Here is a 22,197-nt window from a genome sequence, read left to right as displayed (position 1 = left end):
GTCAAAAACAATTTTATTGGAAACTTTGATACTCTAATTTTCCATTTTCGTAAAGAAAGTGTAAAAATGTTATTTTTTGTGGGAGAATTGGCTGTCGCAAAATTGCGTTTTTAGTGCTTGTGTAGTAACCTTTTAGTTTGTTTACATTTCACAACTTGGACATAGCCTTAAATAATTAAATTTTTGGAAAATTGTATTAAAATAGTAGGGGAGAGTGGGGCAAAGGCTCTAGGTTTACATTTATCGATGTATATTTTTTAAATTAAGCAATAAATTTATGCGGTCTTTGTTTTTCATTATTCTAAAACTAATCAACAAGAAATTTTAATAGTTGTCTTTTAGTATATTATAATTATAAATACATTATTTAATGAAATTTAAAAACAATGCAAAAATTGCCTTTGCCCCACACGCTGGGGCAGCGACGTTTTCGCTTATATTTCTAAAAGAAAGCATTTATAAGCCTTAAAAAAATTAACAAGTGATATTTATTAGTATAATATTTACGAAACATAAGGTTAACAACATATTATTAAAAGAATTAAACTATTTAAATAGAAAATAAAAACTTTTAGTGATTTTAACCTTATATTGTGAATAAATACGATAAATACATAGAAAATTCGAATATTCAATTGTTTTTAACCAAATTATGTTCAATATTGCCTTTGCCCCACATAACAAACTTTTTTTTACTTTAAATTAAAAATATTTAGATACAAAATTAAACTAAAACACCACGCCAGTTGTGTAGAGAAATATTTAATTTATTTACATGTTACGTTTTTAAAAATTAAATACTTAAACTTATGTTTTAAAAAATAAAAGTTTGTTCAGTAAAATTATCATTTTATTTTTGCAAAACAATTTTTTTGTTATATTTCTTTAAATATTTGATATTTTTAGGTTTTTCTTTTTTTAATCAATTGGTCTGATTGCATTGCAACTTAATTTTTAATACCAATTGGAATAGACAGAAAATAAAAGAGATATTTTAAAAAACGTCTTTGCCCCGCATAGCGCCTTTGCCCCACTCTCCCCTAGATATTAAAAATATTTGAAATGAGGAAAATTTTTGATAATAATTAAAATTTTGTCAAGAAGTTTATCACTTTTGAAAATGATTGAATTTCTGTAATAAGTTGTTCTTAAAATTCCTATTTAAAATTTTAAATTCATTAAAAATTGATATTTTCTAAAATTTCAAATTGAAATCTTTGAAGTTCATCTATTTATAAAGATTGTAAACGCAACTCTTTTCAAATCCAATTAATTAATTAAAATTATTCATTAAATAATTTATAAGTAATAATTTTATGATAGTTCCTCAGTAATTTAAAAATAAATAATTATTGTCGGAAATAGAAAAAATTGAAGGTTTTGTATTAGAATTCATGTCAATTTCATAGTTTATAAGGCAAACAAAAAAGACACCAAAATTCAAAAATAAATAAAAAAAAAATTCTTATAAATTCTAAAAATTTAATATTTTCCAGTACTTTTAACAAAATTCCCTGACTTTCCCTGATTTCCCTGACCTGTGGCAACCCTGATAAATTTCAAATCCTTTAAAATTGAATAATTTATAAGAATAACTACTGTAACTTATTAAAAATTATTTTCAAGATTTCATTTCAATTATTTTCTAGAAATTTTAACTAAAATATTTCAAAAAACTAACTTATTCAGAATTTTTAATTAAATTTTTTTACAATATTCAACTTTTCTAAAACTTTAATTTGAAACTTTTTGAAATTCAATCCATATGAATATTAGTAATAATAATTTAAAATTATAAAATATATAAATAGTTACTTATAAATTATTGTAGAAAAACGAATTAAAATTAATGCAAAATACGGTTTTTTAAAAATTTATTTTCTAAGAAAAAATAATTTTATTTATTTTTTATTTACTTTATTTATTACTTAAAAATTAATTTTTAGAAAATTCGTATCACTTTTGTTCTAATTAGTTCAAATTTTTACTAATTCAAATTTGTTTTATGATATTATTGCAAAAAAAATTCATAAATTGATTCATTATTCACTATTTTATAGAATGTAAAATTTTTTCGCTTTCAAATTTTTTAGATGAATTTAGTTAAAATTGTATTTTGTTCAATTATTATTAGAAATAGAAAAAATTTTAAATTAAATTTAATATTTTCTTTTTTTTAAGTCTGTTACGTTGGATAACAAAATTCATAATTTTCTTATAAATTCTAGAAATTGAATATTTTCCCGGTACTTTTCATAAAATTCCCTGACAAAATAAAACGATTTTATAAAAAATCATTCAATCTTTTTTAATGAAATATAATTAATAAGTCATAAAATAAATATTTCCATTTTGCTTCCTCATAAAGGAAGCCTTATAGTGATGTCGATTTCCGAATTTTTTAGAACCAATTATTTTTACAAATTTTCAAGTGTAGTATATATAATTCGTCGAGAGGAACAAATGTCCGGATGTATGTGTGTATGTATGTGTGTGTGTGTGTGTGTGTGTATGTATGTGTGTGTGTGTGTATGTCACCGATTCTTGTGGACAAATTTTCTCTTACACGTCTTGACGGATTTTGATAAAATTTTGTAGGTGTATTACGGTCACGAATACCAAAAATCAGACAAAAGGATTTTCAAAAATATCTAAAAAAAAATTTTTTTTCTACAATTTTTTAATTTTTGAAAAAATAATTTTTGGATTTTTTGAAGTAACTTTTTTCTATATTAAAATTTTTATTAATTCTTGTCAAAATTGCATTCCTGACATAAAAACGAATTGATTCATGTATATAAAGTATATATTTTATCAAAATTTATAGAATTAATAAATATTTTAAATTTTCACAAAAAATTGAAATTTTGTATTTTTTGACATTTTATCTTAACACTTTAAAATAATTATTCTAAAATAAAAAATTAAACAATTGGTATATATTATATTGAGGAAGCTTAATGATCATGAAATGAACAACTTGTTTTCTTATAAAATAATCAGTGTTTTTAATAAAAAATTTCAAAACTCCCGGTCAAGATCAACTGTCATGTCCCGGCTTTTCCCAGTCCAGCGGCCACCCTGAAACTTCCTATTGTGATTGTTTGACAAATTTCGATGTAATTTAAAATTGTGAAAAATAAAATTTCTTAGCAGTGGTTCTACATTTTGTAATTACTTTCTAAAATTATTTTATTTTGTAAAATAATTTTAAAAGAATTATTGAAAAAATCTATCTATACTTTTTAAATACATTAGGTATATTATCAAATTTCTAGTGAAATAAATCTATTGATTTACAAATTCTTAAAAATTTTGGTTTACTTTATGTATTTACAAAAGTTTTTCAAATAAGTGTCCAATCTGTGTCCTGTTGGTAAAATGAAAAAAATTCTTTCGTTAAATACATTATTTTAAAAGGTAATTTTTTACTTCTTAATAATGTATTCTGAAAATGATCCTTGCATAATTAGATGAATACACTTTGTAAGTTTAAAAATAAATTATTAGATTGCGTACTTAAGGAAGATATGTTTGTTTGCAAAAGTATGATTCATGAAACTCACTGAAAGGAAAAAAACGTTAATTGAAAGAAAAAGAGAGGTGAATGAAAAAGACAGAAACTATTCTCTCTGGAGGGCAAACAATGACTTAGAAAATCTGATTGAGTTTACTTGTACATTCCATAGTCGTTAGTAAAAGATTTAATGACCAATGATACTGCACACTGTATATCCTTTCTTTCTTTTACTCAATTGTAGATTTCTACCGTTAAATGTACTACTTGTTTCACTTATGTTAATTAAATGAAAGCGACATATTTCTAAAAATAAAATGTTAAATTTTATGAAGTGTTTATTTTTATTGCACTTACCCTTTCTTTGTATGCAGATTCGAAGAAGCGGTTTCGCCGCGAGTAGAGCCCTCGCGAGATTGTTGTCATTGTTAATTGGCAATAAGTCATGATCAGCAGGATCAGTGTACAAAATGTGAACATTCAAGTCAGGTCCAATGTCGTGCCTTTCAGTCAATAACTTCCGAAAATCTTCATAACTTATTGGCTCATTACGAGTTATTGAAAATCTGATAATATCCGCATCAAACTGATAAATAATGAAAACAAGTTATTAGAAATATATTTTAAGACGATGGAACTCATTTTTTCAGTCATTCATAAGCTATGGTTTTCTTATTCTCCACATAAGAACCATAATCTCAAGCTTAACACTCGTTAGTTAGTAAAAAGAAGTAGTTACTGAAACTTCTAATTTGACGAATAAAAATAATCTTAAAACCTAGATTTTTTTAGATAATAAAATATATTTTGTTTCTACTGATTAACAAAACTTAAAATTATTTTAGAAATAGTGAAAATTTAAAAAATCTTATTAGATTAATTATAAAGATGATTAACGACGTGTAGGGTAAGTTTGGTTTTTGGTATAAAAATATATTTACAAATTTTATAGTACAACTTTCAGCGGTTACATCTTTCAAGTAATTGAATTTTTAAGTAATTCTGGTTTCCAAAAATTACCGTTTTGCAATACCAACTTGTAAAGTTGAATTTTACACACGCTTAACTGTGTGTAAAGTAGTTCATTATTAAACAGTGTGTACAGAAATCACATTACGCACTACTGTTTACTTTATACGCTGTTGTGAATACGCATGAGAAATTTTACTCATTGGTGATAACTTTACATACCTCTGACTAACCATGCGTTACTTTACATACAAGTTGCATATTTCTAATAGTTTCCATCGTTTACATTTAACTTCTCTTTTTATTAAACATTAACACCAAATAATCGAATTTAACTGCTTCCTTATGTTTTCACTCTTTTTGAATTAGGTTTCGTTTCTGACAATCGTGTGATTTGCAAAATTCACCTGCGGCTCGTGTAGAAAACCTCACACTCATGAAATAACCTATTTTACGCACTTGTATCAAAAATTACTATTGAAATAAATCTTATAACTTCAAAAGGCATTTATTTCCAAAGTAGATTAAATTTATACGAAACATTAGAAATGACATTTTGGTATTCTGGAAAATAGAGATCAAAATTTTCAAATTTTGCTTCATATTTGACTGCACCTATAGTTGAGAATGGAATTTTATTCACACACACGTTTTATTGGAAAAATAATTATCAATCTTGAAAAAATGTAATCAGGGTGTCCAGCGATTCTTTAAAAAAAATTCAAGGACTTTTCAAGGTTTTCAAGGTGCAAAATAATTTTTTTCAAGGTCCATTTTTAGGGTACTAATTTTCAAAATATTTGTTATTTATAATCGAGTGTAATAGAGATGATCCCCAAGTTTTGAACGTTCAAATGAACGAAATATTTTTTATTAAAGATATTTTTATAAATTACTAATCACAAAAAATTTAAAAACTGAAATATTTACGGTTAAAAACTCAGTTATTAATTTTTTGGATAGTGACGCAAAATAATTGCAATAAAAATTTAATTTGGAGAAGAAATAAATAAATTTCGTTCATTTGAACGTTCAGAACTTTAGGAGCTTTAATAGAGTAAGTTCTGTTTATAAGTTTTCCTCAATAAGTTTATTTCAAGTAAATTTTTACTTACTCTCTAAATTTAAATAATAATTTGATTTAGTGACTGACTTTTTTCTTTTGAAGAAGTAAATTTTACTAATAAATAATCATTTCTACTAATTTTTTAGTGAAAGTTACTAATTAAAAAGCAAAAAGTCAGTAACTAATTAAAATTAATAAATATTTTCACTAATTAAAATTTAGGGAGTACTTATAAACAATTTTATAATTTCTACATACATACAATAGTTATTCATAAACAACTTTAAATACAATTTATTGATAAAATATTAGAAATATAAGGAACATAGATTTAAGAAACATCAATTAAAATTGTTTTTAAATAATTGAATTCTTTTGGAAATTTCGATTAAAAATAATTGATACACAAATTATTAAATTAAGAAAAATTTTTGAAAATACATTGAAATTTTGCAATGAGGTTTATTAAAATTTTTGAAAATAATTAAATTTTATTACTTTTGAAAATAATTAAATTACTGCAAAGAATTGAATGCCAAATTTTAAAACGAATTTTATTAAATGAATATTATTAAAATTTTTGAAAATAATTGAATTTTATTACTTTTGAAAATAATAATTGAATTACTTCGAAGAATTTAATGCCAAATTTTGAAACAATTGATTTTTGCGAAAAAATTTATGCAAATTCTATTTTAAATAATTGAATAAATGTAGAAATTTTTTTTTTAAATAATTGAAAGTTTGTGAACAATATTTTAAAAACTTTTGTTTAATAATTAAATTCTTTCGTGAAATTTTATTAAAATAATAGAATATTGAAAACCATCGAAGAAAGAACATTTTTTTAAAATAATTTGAAAATTTGCCATGATTTTTATTAAAATTTTTAAAAGTATTTGAATTCTTCTGATGAATTCTATTATTTATATTAAAATTATTGAATTTTGCAATGAATTTTATTAAAATTCCACAAAATAATTGAACTTTGTAGAAGATTATTGTTATTTACTTATAAAGATAATAATTGAAATGTTGACCAAAATTTTCATTTTGATTTTTTTAAAATAATAATTGAATTTTTGAGAAGAATGTAAAGAATTTTTAAAATAATTGAATTCTCGTGATTGATATTGTTATTTATGAAAATAATTTTATTTTGCAATGAATTTTATTAAAGTACCTGAATATAATTGAATTTCGGTGAAGAATTTTTATATTTATAAAGATAATTGAAATATTGACGAGAATTCAATTTAAAACATCAAGAAAATAAATCTCACTTTTATGAATTTTAATTTTTCAAGGTTTTGTCATAAAATTCAAGTACTTTTCAAGGTTTTCAAGGAGCAAAAAAAATTCAAGTACTTTTCAAGGTTTTCAAGGTAGCTGGACACCCTGGTAATTTTTTTATGTTTTTTGAAATAAAAACCGCCATATTTAATTTTGGGTTGAACGAAATTCCTTTTTCACACCGGAATCGAAAAGAGTACACTCAAAACCTATAAGAACATACTTTTGGTATAAAATATGATCCGTTTTATTCATAAAAGCATAGGTTGAAATTGCTCAAAGAATTTTCTTGTTTTAGGCGTTAATGGGTTAAAAGGTTCTTAAAATAACATTAATTTACTTCATAATTACTTTACTAGTTCAAAATTCATATTACTTAAAAATTGTCTATAATTCAATTTTTATTTAATAATAAATAATGTATACTCATTGTTGAGGTTAGAGCTGTTATAGATGTGGGGACCAACGTACCTTTAGGTTGAATGCGTGATGCGCATGTCTGTGGGGAGAATAAGCGAGAACCGCGAGAACAGGGAATAGGAGTGCAGATTGGTTTTGAGAGTAGAGTACTGAGCAGTAAATTGTCTCTTGTGATAAGAATAAAGTAGTCGAGTGTGATATTAAAATAAATATTAAATATTTATTTCAACCAGAACCCTTCAAGATTACAACACATTTGGCTTGTGGAGAAGCCTCTCAATAAGTCATATAAATATATATCATAATCTCCATAGTGGTGACCCGCGACTTGAGTCTCGAAGCGTAAAAATTTTTTTTTCGCCCTGGGTCTACGAAGCATCACCTGGAACAGTTGGGAAAATAACTTTCGTTCAACGGAGAAGAATTTCTCTATCTCCAGCCGTAAAAATTCGAAAGATATTATCTTTTTTCCAACTTTGATGAGTTACATAACCTCACTTTCGGCACATGTGCTCGACCATTAAGACGAACTCCACTCGTATCTCGACAATCGAGCATCTTTTTCACTATAAGGACATCTCTGCAACTATAAAAAAAATATTTCCACCAATTTCGACGAAATATTTTTTACAAAATCCAGAAATCTGGCCGATTTTGGACTTCAAAATTCAGCACATGTCATACTGCCTAAACAACTACGTACATCAGATCTTCTCAAGGGGTTTGCTGCTACCAGAAAGGACCAGTTCGAGGAAAAGATTCACCTTCCGCATCCTGTGGTGTTAAGCAGTCCTACATTTTTTTTGAGCGCAGATCTTCGTACGTGGGTGAACATTGTTCACCCACGCTAGGTCAGTATAACCATTTATTTCTTTGTTTAAAAAAAAACCCTGAAATACGGTTCAGCTTGTGATCCGTTTAATTTTTTCTATTTGCTGGAAAATCATGAGCGTCTTTGGAGCGTGAGCGGAAATCTTCTGGCGTCTTCGCACAAAGAGTCATTTCCGGCTTCATTCATCAACAGCACAACCGACGAGTGCTAAAAATCCAATCGAGCCGACCTGCATCGTTTCTGCCAGACTCCTCGACTTCGTGCTTCCTGGAAATCGACCGTACTTACCGGAAGTTTTGGCAGTTCTCCCACCGTTGGACCACACCGCAGCAATCTTCGAAAAAACTTAGTAAAATAATTTTTTTTCTCTTCTTTAAAAAAATGTTTTCTTTTTTTTCTCTTATTTTAAAGTAAAAAAATCTTTCATTTTTTTTTCGTTAACTTAAATAACAAATTTTAAGTTATATTTTAACAAATTAAATTTCTAAATTTTCATTTAATTGATTTTTATTATGTGAGAAAACAAAATGTTCTCCTTCTTTTTATCTTAAGAGGTGAAACTTTTAAACGTTAATTCTACAAGAGAATCACGAATTTTTCTTTCGTCTCTTTTCATCTCATTAAAAACAATAAACATTTTAATTTTGGCACGTTAAATGCCCTATTGTCTTTAAACGCTTTCTTACGAGCTCGTGACATTAAGATTTTTTTCTTGTCTTACCCAATGATATGCGCGGTGTTGGGAATTAATCTGCATATTTTTTTTTTACTTTCGTCAATCAATATAACATCTATATCGTGATCAAGTAAATTTTAGTTGCATATCTTTTTATGCAAAATAAAAAGAAGAGTTCTTTTTTCCTTCTTTATCTTCTCTCGTTTGATGTTTATCGTTGGGAGAGGTTGACCGTTTGGAATTTTTTTTTCTCGCTTTTTGACATTTTACGTCTGCGGTGTTGAGCTTCGGGTCATTATTGTTGTTATTAATTTTTTTTTCTTCATAACTTATATTATCAACACTTTGTTGAATTTAAGAGTCGAAATGACTGAGTCTGACGGCGAAAACGACAATGGCGAGATAAAGGTGGAGCCTGAAAAGGCGATTAGAGCCTTGCAGGACGAATTAACACGAGTTAACGCGAATCTTCTAATACTGCAGGATAATCCACGCATCGAACCTATTCGTGCACCTAGACTACCTCGTTTCATAACTAATGACCCCGCATTATGGTTTATACAAATTGAAGCTGCATTCAACAGCGCTCGCATCACTTCCGAGGGAACCAGAGCAGAATATCTTATTGCTGAACTTGACCCTGAAATTTTATTATGCGCTCGCGATATTATCATAACTACACCGCGTCCTGCGAACATTTTTTAAAAAATTAAGCAAAGAATTTTAGCTGCTTATTCAGTTTCTTCCGAGGTTCGTTTGCGTCAACTTTTGAAGGGAGATTTTCCTTCTGACGGAAAACCTTCATTAATTCTTACTCGTCTGAGAAGTTTGGTGGGCGCACAATGCAACGAGGAAGTGATAAAGTCAGTTTTCTTAGATCAGCTGCCAGTCAGTACCAAATCCATTTTAGCTGTTTCTCGAGTCAGCGACCTACAGGACTTAGCCGATTTAGATGGCAAGGTTTATGAAACTACGAATGCTTCATACACTTGTTCTGCTTCCACATCAGAGAAACAAACACCTCAACCTAGATCGTCTTCTTCCTCTCGGAATTTTGAATCTCAACTCGAAAGTATAATGAAACGCGTAAATGCTATCGATGCAAAAATGTCGAAAAATACTAAAAAGCGATCCTATGTTCGGTCTCGCTCGAAATCGCGTAATCGCGGACGGAATCCGGATTCGGAAAACTCTAAATCTCAGGAATGTTGGTATCATAGAAAATTCGCGGAAGCAGCAAAACATTGTAAAGAACCTTGCTCCTACCATGCAAAAGGGAAGAATTCGGGAAATTGCCGCGTCGAGACTATCGGATCAAACTCAGCTTCTAAACGTCTTCACATACGCGACCGTGTTTCCGGCTTGCTCTTTCTTATAGATACCGGTTCGGATGTTTCTCTGATACCGGCTGAAAAAAATTCAAAAATCAAACCTTCCGAAGTGGTTTTATACGCCGCTAATAATTCGCGCATCTCTACATTCGGTGAAAAACGCATGACTCTCGATCTCGGAATTAAACGCGACTTAAGTTGGAATTTCTATGTTGCATCAGTTCCGCAACCCATCATAGGTGCTGATCTTTTGGCTCATTTCAATCTCGCTGTTGATAAGACGGCTGTAATAACACCCTTCGGCCTCTTCGAATTCTGTAGAATGATTTTCGGTCTAAGGAATGCCGGCCAGACCTTTCAACGTTATATATTCCAGGCTCTCGGAGATCTATGCTTTGTATTCGCCTATGTTGATGATGTTCTTATTGCTTCAGTTGACGTCACTGAGCATGAGAAACATCTCAACATGGTGTTTCAAAGGCTGAGAGACTTTGGTCTTCGTATAAATGTTGACAAGTGTCAATTCGGTCGCCAAGAATTAGAATTTTTGGGCCATACCATCAACGCTAATGGAATTTTTCCAACCACAGAGAGAGTAAAGGCAGTTGTTTCTTATCCTCGTCCTGAAACGGTTCATGAATTGCGTCGTTTTTTGGGGTTAATCAATTTCCATCGTCGTAGTATTCCACACGCTGTACAAATTCTTGCACCCTTGCATAAATATCTCGTTAGTCCGAAGAAAAATGATAAAACCAAAATTGATTGGAACTCAGAATCTTCATTAGCTTTCGATCAAATTAAAAATGCACTTGCGATCAGCCGTGATGGAGTGCGGAGCTTCCGCCGCCGAGTATCTTTATGGCACAACTTTACGTTTACCGGGCGAATTTTGGCTTTCCGACAACATAACTTGTGATCCCGAAGCTTTTTTGACGGATTTTAAGGCAACATATGCGCGAAGTAAAATCCGCACCCGTTGCTCATCATCACAGACGCAAAGTATTTATTTCGAAAAATCTAACTACATGTTCGCATGTATTTTTACGTGTTGATAGGGTAAGGAAGTCACTGGAACCTCCCTATTCCGGTCCGCACAGGATCGTTGGTCGCATATCTGATCGCGTTTTTGAAATAGATTTTAACGGTACGAACAAAGCAGTATCTGTCGAAAGATTGAAGCCTGCATTTATTGTGTTGGGACCGAATGAGACGAATGATTCTCAAACTCCAACATCCATTCCGGCTCAAGTAAATTTTCCGCGAAACAATGATCCTCTTAAGGAAATCGTGCCTCCACCGACTCCTGTGCGTGTGCCTTCTGAAAACGAGCAACCTTTCGTTGTTGAGCATCCTCGTGATCTTGATTCTGAAGTTCAGAATCGCGATAATCTTTTTAAAGTCGTAACTAATCACGAAAACTCGAAAAATGCGAGTAGAACAAAAGTTATGCTTGATCACGATTATATTTTGACTACACCTAAAATTAGTAACAAACCAAAAAAGTTTCAACCAAACATTTTAAAGAGAAGGAAAGTTACTTTTAACGATTAAAGTAGAAATTTTTTTAAGCAATCTACGTTTTTAGTATTATATAGTGTATTAAAAAGAAACGAAAAGATCAGTATTATAAAGAAATAAGAATATTTCATAAGTATCACCGAATTATAATATTAGCTAAACAAAATGTATACACGGAAAAAAAAAGTACGTGAATTTTTCATTGACTCGGTACTTGACTTCTGGATACGACACAAAATACTAAAAACAGTCTAGTACTTTTGCATGAGAGTTTCAAAAGCAGTCAATGAAAATTTCTAGTACCTTGCTTGAGAATTTCATTGACTTTCAAAAAAACTGTAAAATAAAAAAAATAATTTCCACTTGTTCACACAGTTTTTCTGAAATTCACTCATTCATTCACATATATTGATTATAATTAATCACACAAACAAAGAACAATTATTGTATCACTTTTCGACGTTCGTCAACACTTATGAACTAACCTATAACACACACATATTCGCGTATAACTTAAATATAAACACACACTTAACACTTAAAAGTACGTATCGAATTGTTCTTATATACCACATGGTGAAATTTTTCACGACTTCTGGGACATGCTATTTCACTGAAAACTGAGACTTACATAACATTCTGTTTTGTGAGAAACACAAAATAAAAAATATTTTTTTGAAAGTCAATTCTTGAAGACAAATATATATTAACACTATTTGTTTTTCATAAAATAATAGTATATTCACATCTGAAATTAACACAAACGGAAACAGACGATCAGCTGGCATTTACCTTGGGTAAAAACGCGCAACGCACACTGCGCATGCTCTACAGAATTTTCAAGCGCAGTCAACTAATCTTTCACGTACTTTATAAAACTGAACAAATGACTTTTCGTTAAAATTTAAAAAACACTGTTGCCCATACTAGTACTAGAATAATTCTAGGACTTTTCTATATTTTCTAATAAAAAGTATATGGAACAGCCTTGTATTTTGTGTCCTATCCAAAATTCAAGCACTTTCAAGGAAGGATTCACGTACTTTTTTTTTCCGTGTATATGTGACGCTCCACGAGAAAAGGGACCTTAGCTGCAAAAAAATTAATTTTGAGTTATTTATATCATTCCGTACTTTTTGAGTTGCTCTTTCATATACAAAAGGCAAAAATAATTTCTACTTACAGGTATTTTTGTTATCAATGTTTAAAAATGAACCTTTTGAGTGTTTACACCCGGTTGTTTAGAAAATCAGCCCCTCTACTTTCTAACACAACTACACAGGTTATGTACGTACAACTCATGCGCTTCGTTTAACATGGATAACTATCAATGTGAAGTGAGTAGTGGGACTGACTTTCAATGAAACGTCTTGATCAATCAGAGTGGGGTTCCATTTTAAATGCCTCTCCTGCAAAATTCGTCTGTAAGTCATAAGGTCCCTTTTCTCGTGGAGCGTCACATATGTTATTTTTTATTTACGACTTCTAAGAGATATTTATATATTTTTTTTAACACCGTTTTTGTATTTAAGATTTACTGCTCAGAAATCTGAATAATTTTTTTTTACGTCCTCATTTTCAGTATGTTTCAAAGTATAAGAAATGAAAAGTTTATATGTATTTAGTTAAATCGTCTTGAATTTTAATAATGTTAATAATTTTTTTTATATATATCGTTGTCACTAGAAGGGGAGTATATGTGGGGACCAACGTACCTTTAGGTTGAATGCGTGATGCGCATGTCTGTGGGGAGAATAAGCGAGAACCGCGAGAACAGGGAATAGGAGTGCAGATTGGTTTTGAGAGTAGAGTACTGAGCAGTAAATTGTCTCTTGTGATAAGAATAAAGTAGTCGAGTGTGATATTAAAATAAATATTGAATATTTATTTCAACCAGAACCCTTCGGGATTACAACACATTTGGCTTGTGGAGAAGCCTCTAAATAAGTCACATAAATATATATCATAATCTCCATATAGACGAAAGGAAACCTAACCTATATAGTCAACTGAGTTTAAATAACCTGACTCTGAATTAATATTTTTTTCACGAAGTAGGATAAGAAGACCTCAGGCGATTTAAAAGTCAGCCTACGATTAGAGGGATATAGATCTAATGTATTTTTGGCGAAATTCTCCTTTTTAACATTTACCCTAAATTTTAGGGAAATTTTAAAATCTTGGGGTAAATGTAAACAGTCAATTTTATACGATTAAGGCTCATTAATATTTTCTATTGCTATCCCATAAAACTTTTCTAGGGAAGAGAATTAAAAAGTTTATGCAAAAGAATCCCGTCAATTGAGCGGCCGGATCGTAGAAGGGCACGTAAATTTTTCTCGAGCGAAATCTAAGTCCCCTGAACACTCAAAATTCAACTTCTGAATTTAAATATTTCAAATACACATCCTTATAGAAAATTTCATTCCGCATCTTTTTTTCTTATGAAATTTTTTTCTATCTATTACCGTTTTCGAAATATTTTGGAAAAACTGTTTTTTTGAAAACTGTAAATTTAATGACATTTTTCACTTCAACTCGCGATATTTCAGACAATTTTAAAAATTTTTCAATGAAGCAAAAATGAAAATACGTCTTAAGGTATTCTACGAATGATAAAAAAAGAAAAAAGTGGTTTTCTTTATAAACAAAATTGTTATTAATTTTTTTCTTTATTAATGTAAAAATCACGAACTACAATCTTCACGGCTCTCGTTTAACGGGCGAATTTTGAGTAACAGAGAACTTCCAGTGAGAAAGTTGTTCATTATGATCCAAAAAAGTTTTCTGGAAAATAATAAGGTTAATAATTAATTAGTGTCGAAATGGTAAATGTTTAAAGTTGCTAGCGACCAAACGCATAGCACGCGCCACTGGCCATAAGGGGCCGTACACATAATACGTCACGCGGCTAGGGGGAGGGAGGGGGTCTGAGAATTGTGACTAAGTGTGACATGGGGGAGGGGGGGGTGAACTCATGTGTTACGTCACAATCTTTTAAATTCAAAGATTATAAGAAATTATATGTGACAATGTCACTTTTTCTAAATAAAACAAGTTAAAAATGCTTTAAACTATTTAATATCTATTATGTACCTATTTAACATCTATTGATTTATTATTTATAATATAATATGATAAATAATATATTCTCTTAATTTGAATCAGTTAAAAATCTTGGTTTTAACTGACAATCAGCAGTGACTGACTTTTTGCTTCTGAATCAGTTAAAAAAATAACTGAAAAATTATCCACAAAACACCGAAACTTTTCTAAATATGTATATTAAAGATTTGCTTGCATACTTCAAAAAATTTACTTGCAAAGTTTAGTTAAAATTGTGTAAAAATTTAAATTTTTTACTACAATAAATGTTTATCGTCAAATTTTCTTAAAAATATAGCTTGAAACATTCCTGAACATTTTAATTACATTTTCGACTATAATTTCGTGAATATTTTCAGGAAAGTTTCGCGTTAAACATTTATTGAAGTGGGATATTTAAATCTTTACACAATTTTCACTAAACTTTGCATTTAAATATTTCGAAGCTTGCGAGTAAATCTTTAATAAATTTTTAGGAAAGTTTCGGTGATATGTAGGTAGTTAAACGTGACTAAATGAATCAATCAAAAAAAATTGTATTGAAACATCAGTTATTTTTAACTAATTGTCAGAAAAAAATATTTTTAACTGATTCAATAATTTTGAGTGTAGGATATATAATATATAATGTCAAATGTATAAAATTCACATTAAAATTTACGTGTGTGACGTGACGTTATAGGGGGAGGGGGGGTTCAAGGTTTGTGACGAAGTGTGACATAGGGGGAGGGAGGGGTTAAAAATGGTCAAAAATCGCGTGACGTATTATGTGTACGGCCCCTAACCTATGAAACAACACTCCCAAGCAACTATGGCAAGTGACGCGTGCTATGCGTTTGGTCGCTAGCAACTTTAAACATTTACCATTTCGACACTAATTAATTATTAACCTTATTATTTTCCAGAAAACTTTTTTGGATCATAATGAACAACTTTCTTACTGAAAGTTCTCTGTTACTAAAAATTCGCCCGTTAAACGAGAGCCGTGAAGATTGTAGTTCGTGATTTTTACATTAATAAAGAAAAAAATTAATAACAATTTTGTTTATAAAGAAAACCACTTTTTTCTTTTTTTATCATTCGTAGAATACCTTAAGACGTATTTTCATTTTTGTTTCATTGAAAAATTTTTAAAATTGTCTGAAATATCGCGAGTTGAAGTGAAAAATGTCATTAAATTTACAGTTTTCAAAAAAACAGTTTTTCCAAAATATTTCGAAAACGGTAATAGATAGAAAAAAATTTCATAAGAAAAAAAGATGCGGAATGAAATTTTCTATAAGGATGTGTATTTAAAATATTTAAATTCAGAAGTTGAATTTTGAGTGTTCAGGGGACTTAGATTTCGCTCGAGAAAAATTTACGTGCCCTTCTACGATCCGGCCGCTCAATTTTAACAGTTTAACGAAAAAAAAATTATGTTTTGGTGAAAAATAGATATATGACGCTTCACGGTGAAAGGAACCTAACGCGACAAAAACATAAGGCTCAGTTTTCATGCAGTGAGTACGGAAGACTGAGCCTAAGATTAATCGAATTAGAGCAACTTTTCGAAAATTCGTCAGCCATATTGCATCCTCCATTTTAAATTTTTTAAAACAATGTTCAGATTCGTAATCAACGACCCCAAAAACCTTTGAGTAAACAGTTTCAACTGAATTTGAGAATTTTTACAAATTTCGTACAAGGGGTTTTTATATTATGAAAAAATTGACTTTTGGTCGCCATTTTTTATCCGCCATCTTGAATTTTAAGCAAATAAACTTTTCTATCTGAAAGCTTAAACATTTTGGACGTGATATTTCAAGGTTTTACGAACTTCTTCGGACTCAATACTTTCGAAAAAAATTCATTTTGGAAAAAAAAATTTCAAAAAACAACGTTTTTTCCCAAAAAAATGTCCGTAACTTTTTGGTTTTTGATTTTTTTTTAAATTTCAATTGCAGATTCTGAAAGTGCGATGTCCAAGACGTAAGGAATAGTTATTCTGGATTTTTTTAAACCCCTGGTCGACGAGACAAATTTTGATGGATTGTCCTGAAGTTTTGCAGGTTTATTGCAGTCATTAATACCTAAAATCTGACACAAGGACTTTCGAAAATATCTACAAAATTTTTTTTTATACAATTTTTTTAAAATTCAGAAAAATTTTTTTTTGTATTTTTTGAAATAATTTTTTTATTTGTTAATATTTTTATTAATTATTCTCAAAATTACATTCCTGACAAGAAAACGAATCGATTAATGTATACAAAGTATATATTTTATCAAAATTTATAAAATTAATACACGGAGAAACTTTTTCTTCTAATATTGAATATATTTGGTTATCTTTATTCTAAAAGTACGTTAGAATGTGAGGATTTTTCGTGCGTTGTGCTAATAATTTCAACATTAATACGAAAATATGATAAGTTCGTTATATATTAAGCAACCTTCGGTGTACAAAAATTAATATCTGCATTAGAAATAGTCTTATTTTTCTTTAGAAAAGAATAAAATGCTAGTTTTTGTTTGTGAAATAATACGGTAATTCTAACCTTTTTTCCACATATAGATAGAATATATAACAGACATTCTAACGTAACATACCAATTTTGGAAGGACTGCGGGCGGACTTAACCGATTTCGCCCGAGCATCACCGAGTCCAGCACCTGACGTCGCGAACTAACCCTTATGTTTTCGAAGTTGAAATTCACACGTGTATGAAAGAAAAAAACCTTTTATTAATAAACGTGAATGTTTCCTCATGCCAAATTAAATTCAAGAACTGTTCCTCAATATAACATAATTTTTTTCACGACTTTTACTTATTTACATAATTTGATTAGTAAGTTATTTTAAAAAATGCTCTCTCTCGAAGGCACATATTTTTCCACTCGTTTAATATATAAGGACGATTCAGCTGTGTACTTCTAAAGGCGCACTCACAGCTAGTAGGCAGCAATACAAATTTGAATTTACTGTCTCTTTCACTCTAATAGACTTTCTCTCTTACTCCAATTACTGCCTGCGCAGGCAGGCAGAGCTGTGAGTGCTCCATAACGAATCGTGCGATCTTTCGGTTTCCGTGACCAATCGTCGTGTCTTTACTTGCGTGTGCGTGTGTGCGTTAATAATATAGGTTAGGTTCTTACGTCATGTTAAATATATTTACCTACAGTTACAGTGACATACACTAATGCCATCTACCATCAGATCCAAGTATCACTATCGTCTCTATGAGTATCTATAGACAATTAATTTGTTGTGTTTCTTTTTAATTCATGGCTTTCCCAACTTTGCAAAAATTATTATTTTCTTTCTAAAACAACATACTAATTTTCGTTAGTTTCCTTATGAAGAACTGTAAAATGTATACTGAATGAGTGTTTTTGATAGTCTCAATAGCAATTTCTATAATCTATGTCGTTTTTCCCTTGAATCTAACCTAACATACTAAAATTTCTCACCAGTTTTAAGAATTAGTGGTATTAAAAGTTTCTCCGTGTAGATATTTTTCTTTTTCACAAAAAAGTCAAATTTTGTATTTGTTTCATAATTTATTTAATATTAATATTAATATTTTGAAATGATTATTCTATCATAAAAAAGAAGCAATTGTCATATGAAAGTGTAAATTTCACCAAATATTTATATAACAACTTATAAATGATTTATATAATTTTATGTTTAACAAATCTTCTGGGCGAACCCTTTTGTTCATAGTTTTTCAAAAGTTTGCAAAACCGCAATTTTTATATATTGAGGAAGCTAAATGGTCGTGAAATGAACAACTTGTTTATTATATTATATGATTATAACTGATATGAGCATATATATGAATTAAAAGTTATTAAATGTAGTACTTTGTCAATTTCGTTATCAGTAATAAATCAAATAGTGTCATTAACATCAAAAAAATGTCAACAAGTACGTATTTTTAGCGAGTAAGAAACAGCATTTCTTTTTTAAAGAAAATACGATTATATCTTAATGTTTATTTAAACCAATTTAAACTAATGCAAATAGATGAAAAATTATGAAATCAAGAAATAATATAATCGGTTAATCCATTTCGTATTATTGACTCTTAATTAATATCCTTACAATTCATTTTTGACAAATATTTTATAAAACTAACTGCACATATTTTCTTCGAAAGAAGGTTAGTTTGACAGCTGTGAAAATTTTATAAAAAAGCGTGGAAATAATTTAGAATGTAAGATAGAATTTTGCACATTTCTACATTATAAAATTAAAAAATCACTCACTTTCGCACATTCAAAGTACACGGAAAAAAAAAGTTCCCAGATGTTTCAGGAATTATTTCCTAACTCTTGGATACGTGGTAACAGCTCTGAACTAGCAACGAACATTCAATGGTAATCAATGAATGTTTGAAAGAAATTCGGGAACTGTATTAGAAAAAGCTATAAATACACTGTAAAAAATTCTCATGTAAATTTACTACGTCCGACGTAGGAAAAGAAAATCACTACGTCAAGCGTGTAATTTTACAAATGGCTGATCATTTGACATAACCTGCATGTTATTTTACATGCTCAATGTTAAAATGGGTTGCTTCAAATAGCGTTCTGTTCAAAAACATGCCGCATGTAATTTAACTAATGCGTAATCTGTTAAATAATACTAATTGAAAACACTAAAATATATATACTAATAATAAAAACACAAAAAAGGCAAAATGTCGGTGTTGGCAGTTCACTTTATTTTGAGCATGTGCAAGCATCCATATAATATATTTAACTCCGCGCTAAAGGAAAAATACACGCGGCATGTAATCTTACATGCAATACAACGTAAATTTACGTATCCGTGGTAACTTTACATGACCATTGTAAATTCACAGAATAAAGTAAAAAAACAGACGAGTGTAATACAACATGCTGGACATAGTGATCAAATTTTCCTACGTCGGACGTAGTAAATTTACACAAAACTATTAAATTACATAGTCATATAAAGTAAAATTATTAAAAATAGTAAAACTACTTTGAAACTTAGTAAATTTACTACGTCCAGCCTATAATATTGCTGTGTAAAATTACATTCAGTATGTTTTAATACACCAGAATTTTTTACAGTGTAGTCCATTAGTCTCTTTTTCATTACTTTCTCATGTAAAGTTCATGGCGCTGGCCGCAACTGTTTCTGAAATTTTCGGGAACTCGTCAAGGAATCTTGGTGCGCAGAAACTGTGCGCACCAGTCTCAACAAGTCTCACCGTCAGTAAGACTTGCGTGCCTTATATATATTTACTTTATGCTGAGGTATTTAACTCGCCTGTTTAGCTCAGCTGGATAAGACGCCGGACTTCTATTCTCGGGTACGCGAGTTCTGTTCCAGCCGCCGTCAATTTTTCTCTAATATGGTTTTTTCTATTTCAGAAACTTAATAAAAAATAAAAATTGTATGTGACCTTCAAGGATAAATGTGTGTGTGTGCGGACGTGTCAAGGAGGGGAAGTGGGAGGGGGGAAGCAGAATCCATTTTTTCTTGCATTCGCCTAACTTTTCGATTTTCTTGAACAGTTCCCGACTTTTTCAAGAACAGTTTGCCGAGAAGTGGTGAAATAGTTATAATTTGTAGAGAAATAGTAAATGACATATTTCAACGAGGCAACCTTTAGTTATCTGTGTACTACCCGCCGTATCCAAGAGTTAAGAACGAAGTTTCCGAATAATCCTCGAACTTTTTTTTTCCGTGTATGTATATAAATTTTTAAATATTTACAAACTTTCTATAAAAATGTAATTAAAATGTGGTGACTTTAGACAATTCCTAGGTAAGTTTTAAAATCAATTTTTATTTATTATTTTGGTTATTTTTACATTGTAATCTTCTTATATAATTAAATTAGACCATTTTAAACAAATGTTATAGTACAAATTTTAAAAAAAATTGTACTATCTTATTTCCATGCTTTTCTACTAAATTTTCACGTTAGAAGTTATATTATTAATAATGTATTAATACTTAAATTTCTTATAGTTTTTGATTCTTTGATAGAAAGTAACTTTAATATTAAGAAACTTTTTAAATATTTACATCACATAAACAATAGGAAAATAGAATTAGGTTTGCCGCAAATAAATATTTAATCATTTTTATTTTTAATAATTTGAAAAATTTTAAATTGTTTAATTTAAAATTTAACAACTTATAAGAATATCTTCATGTAAGAATATCTTCAATGATAAAATCATTATTTTATATAATAAGAATATTGTTACTCTAAATTCTTAAGAAATTTTTTATCATTTCCATTTAATTATTATTTTCTAGAATTTCTAAATAAAATTCTTTTTCAAATCAATTATTTTTAATAATTTTTGAAAAAGTTCTTTGAGAATTTTCAAATCCATTTTTTAAAAATAAATTCACTTTTATGAAATTTGGATTATTCGGAATGTCTTTACAATTATTAATATATTAGAAAATAAATGCTTCAAATAATTTTAAAAAAAATTCAATTACATTTTTTCAAAAAAATTAATTCTAGAGAATTGTTACTTAAAACGATGAAAAATTCAGATTTTCAAAGATTTTAATTTGAAAAGAGATTTGAAACCTTTTCAAAATTCAATTATTTCTAAAAATTCATACTACAATGCTTTTAATATTCAATTATTATCTAAAATTTAAACTGAAATTCAATTTTAAATCAATTTTTATTAGAAAATTTTACGAGAATTCAATTATTTGAAAACAAAAATAAATAATTTATTGAATAATTGAATGTTTCTTAAACTTGAATTATCATAAAGAATTTTGTCAACAAATTCTTAAATAATTGAATTCTTTCGAAGAATTTCAATAACATTTTTAAGAATAATTACATTTTTCGAGGAATTCGATTAAAATTGTATTAAAAATAATTGAAATTTATAAAAGTAATTGAATTCCTATATTGAATTTTTATCAAAATTTTTTTTAAGTAACTGCATTAATTTTTGAAGATTTAATTTAACTAGAATATATTAACTAACTAATTTCGTGCTAAATTGTGAATCTTATTTATATTAGTACTTCGTGCGAATGGGCTTTTTGCCCGTATGCTTCAAAAATAAATAAATAAATATCGAAAATCCTTGAAATAAAAAAAATTTTTGAAAACAATTCAATTTTTGACAAGAATTTTATTTAAATTTAATAAAAAGAATTGAATTTCGGAAAAGAGTTTTATTATTTATAAAGATAATTTGAATCTTTACTAAAATTCATTTTTAAAGCAACTTTTATTATAAAATTCTACGAGAATTCAATTATTTAAATAAATAAATAAATAATTTTTTGAATAATTGAATATTTCTTAAAAACAAATTCTCATAAAGAATTTTATCAAAAAAATTAATAAATAATTGAATTATTTCGACAAATTTTAATTACATTTTTCGAGAAATTTAATTAGAATTATATTCAAAATAATTAAAATCCTGCGACGAATTTTATTATTTATGAAAATA

General features: G+C 28.6%; 1 protein-coding gene across 1 annotated transcript in view; it reads right to left on the bottom strand.

Annotated features, from left to right (window-relative positions):
• The window catches only part of LOC122507549 (partitioning defective 6 homolog gamma), a 28,241-nt gene that overhangs the window by 3,762 nt on the left and 2,282 nt on the right, over positions 1–22,197 (bottom strand). The window contains exon 2 of the mRNA XM_043620333.1: positions 3,875–4,103. Coding sequence (XP_043476268.1) covers positions 3,875–4,103 — 229 coding nt within the window. The remainder of the gene's footprint in view (positions 1–3,874; positions 4,104–22,197) is intronic.

This window comes from Leptopilina heterotoma, unplaced genomic scaffold (assembly GCF_015476425.1).
Source record: "Leptopilina heterotoma isolate Lh14 unplaced genomic scaffold, ASM1547642v1 Lhet_472, whole genome shotgun sequence".
NCBI lineage: Eukaryota > Metazoa > Arthropoda > Insecta > Hymenoptera > Figitidae > Leptopilina > Leptopilina heterotoma.
This window is presented reverse-complemented; position numbering and strand designations above follow the sequence as displayed.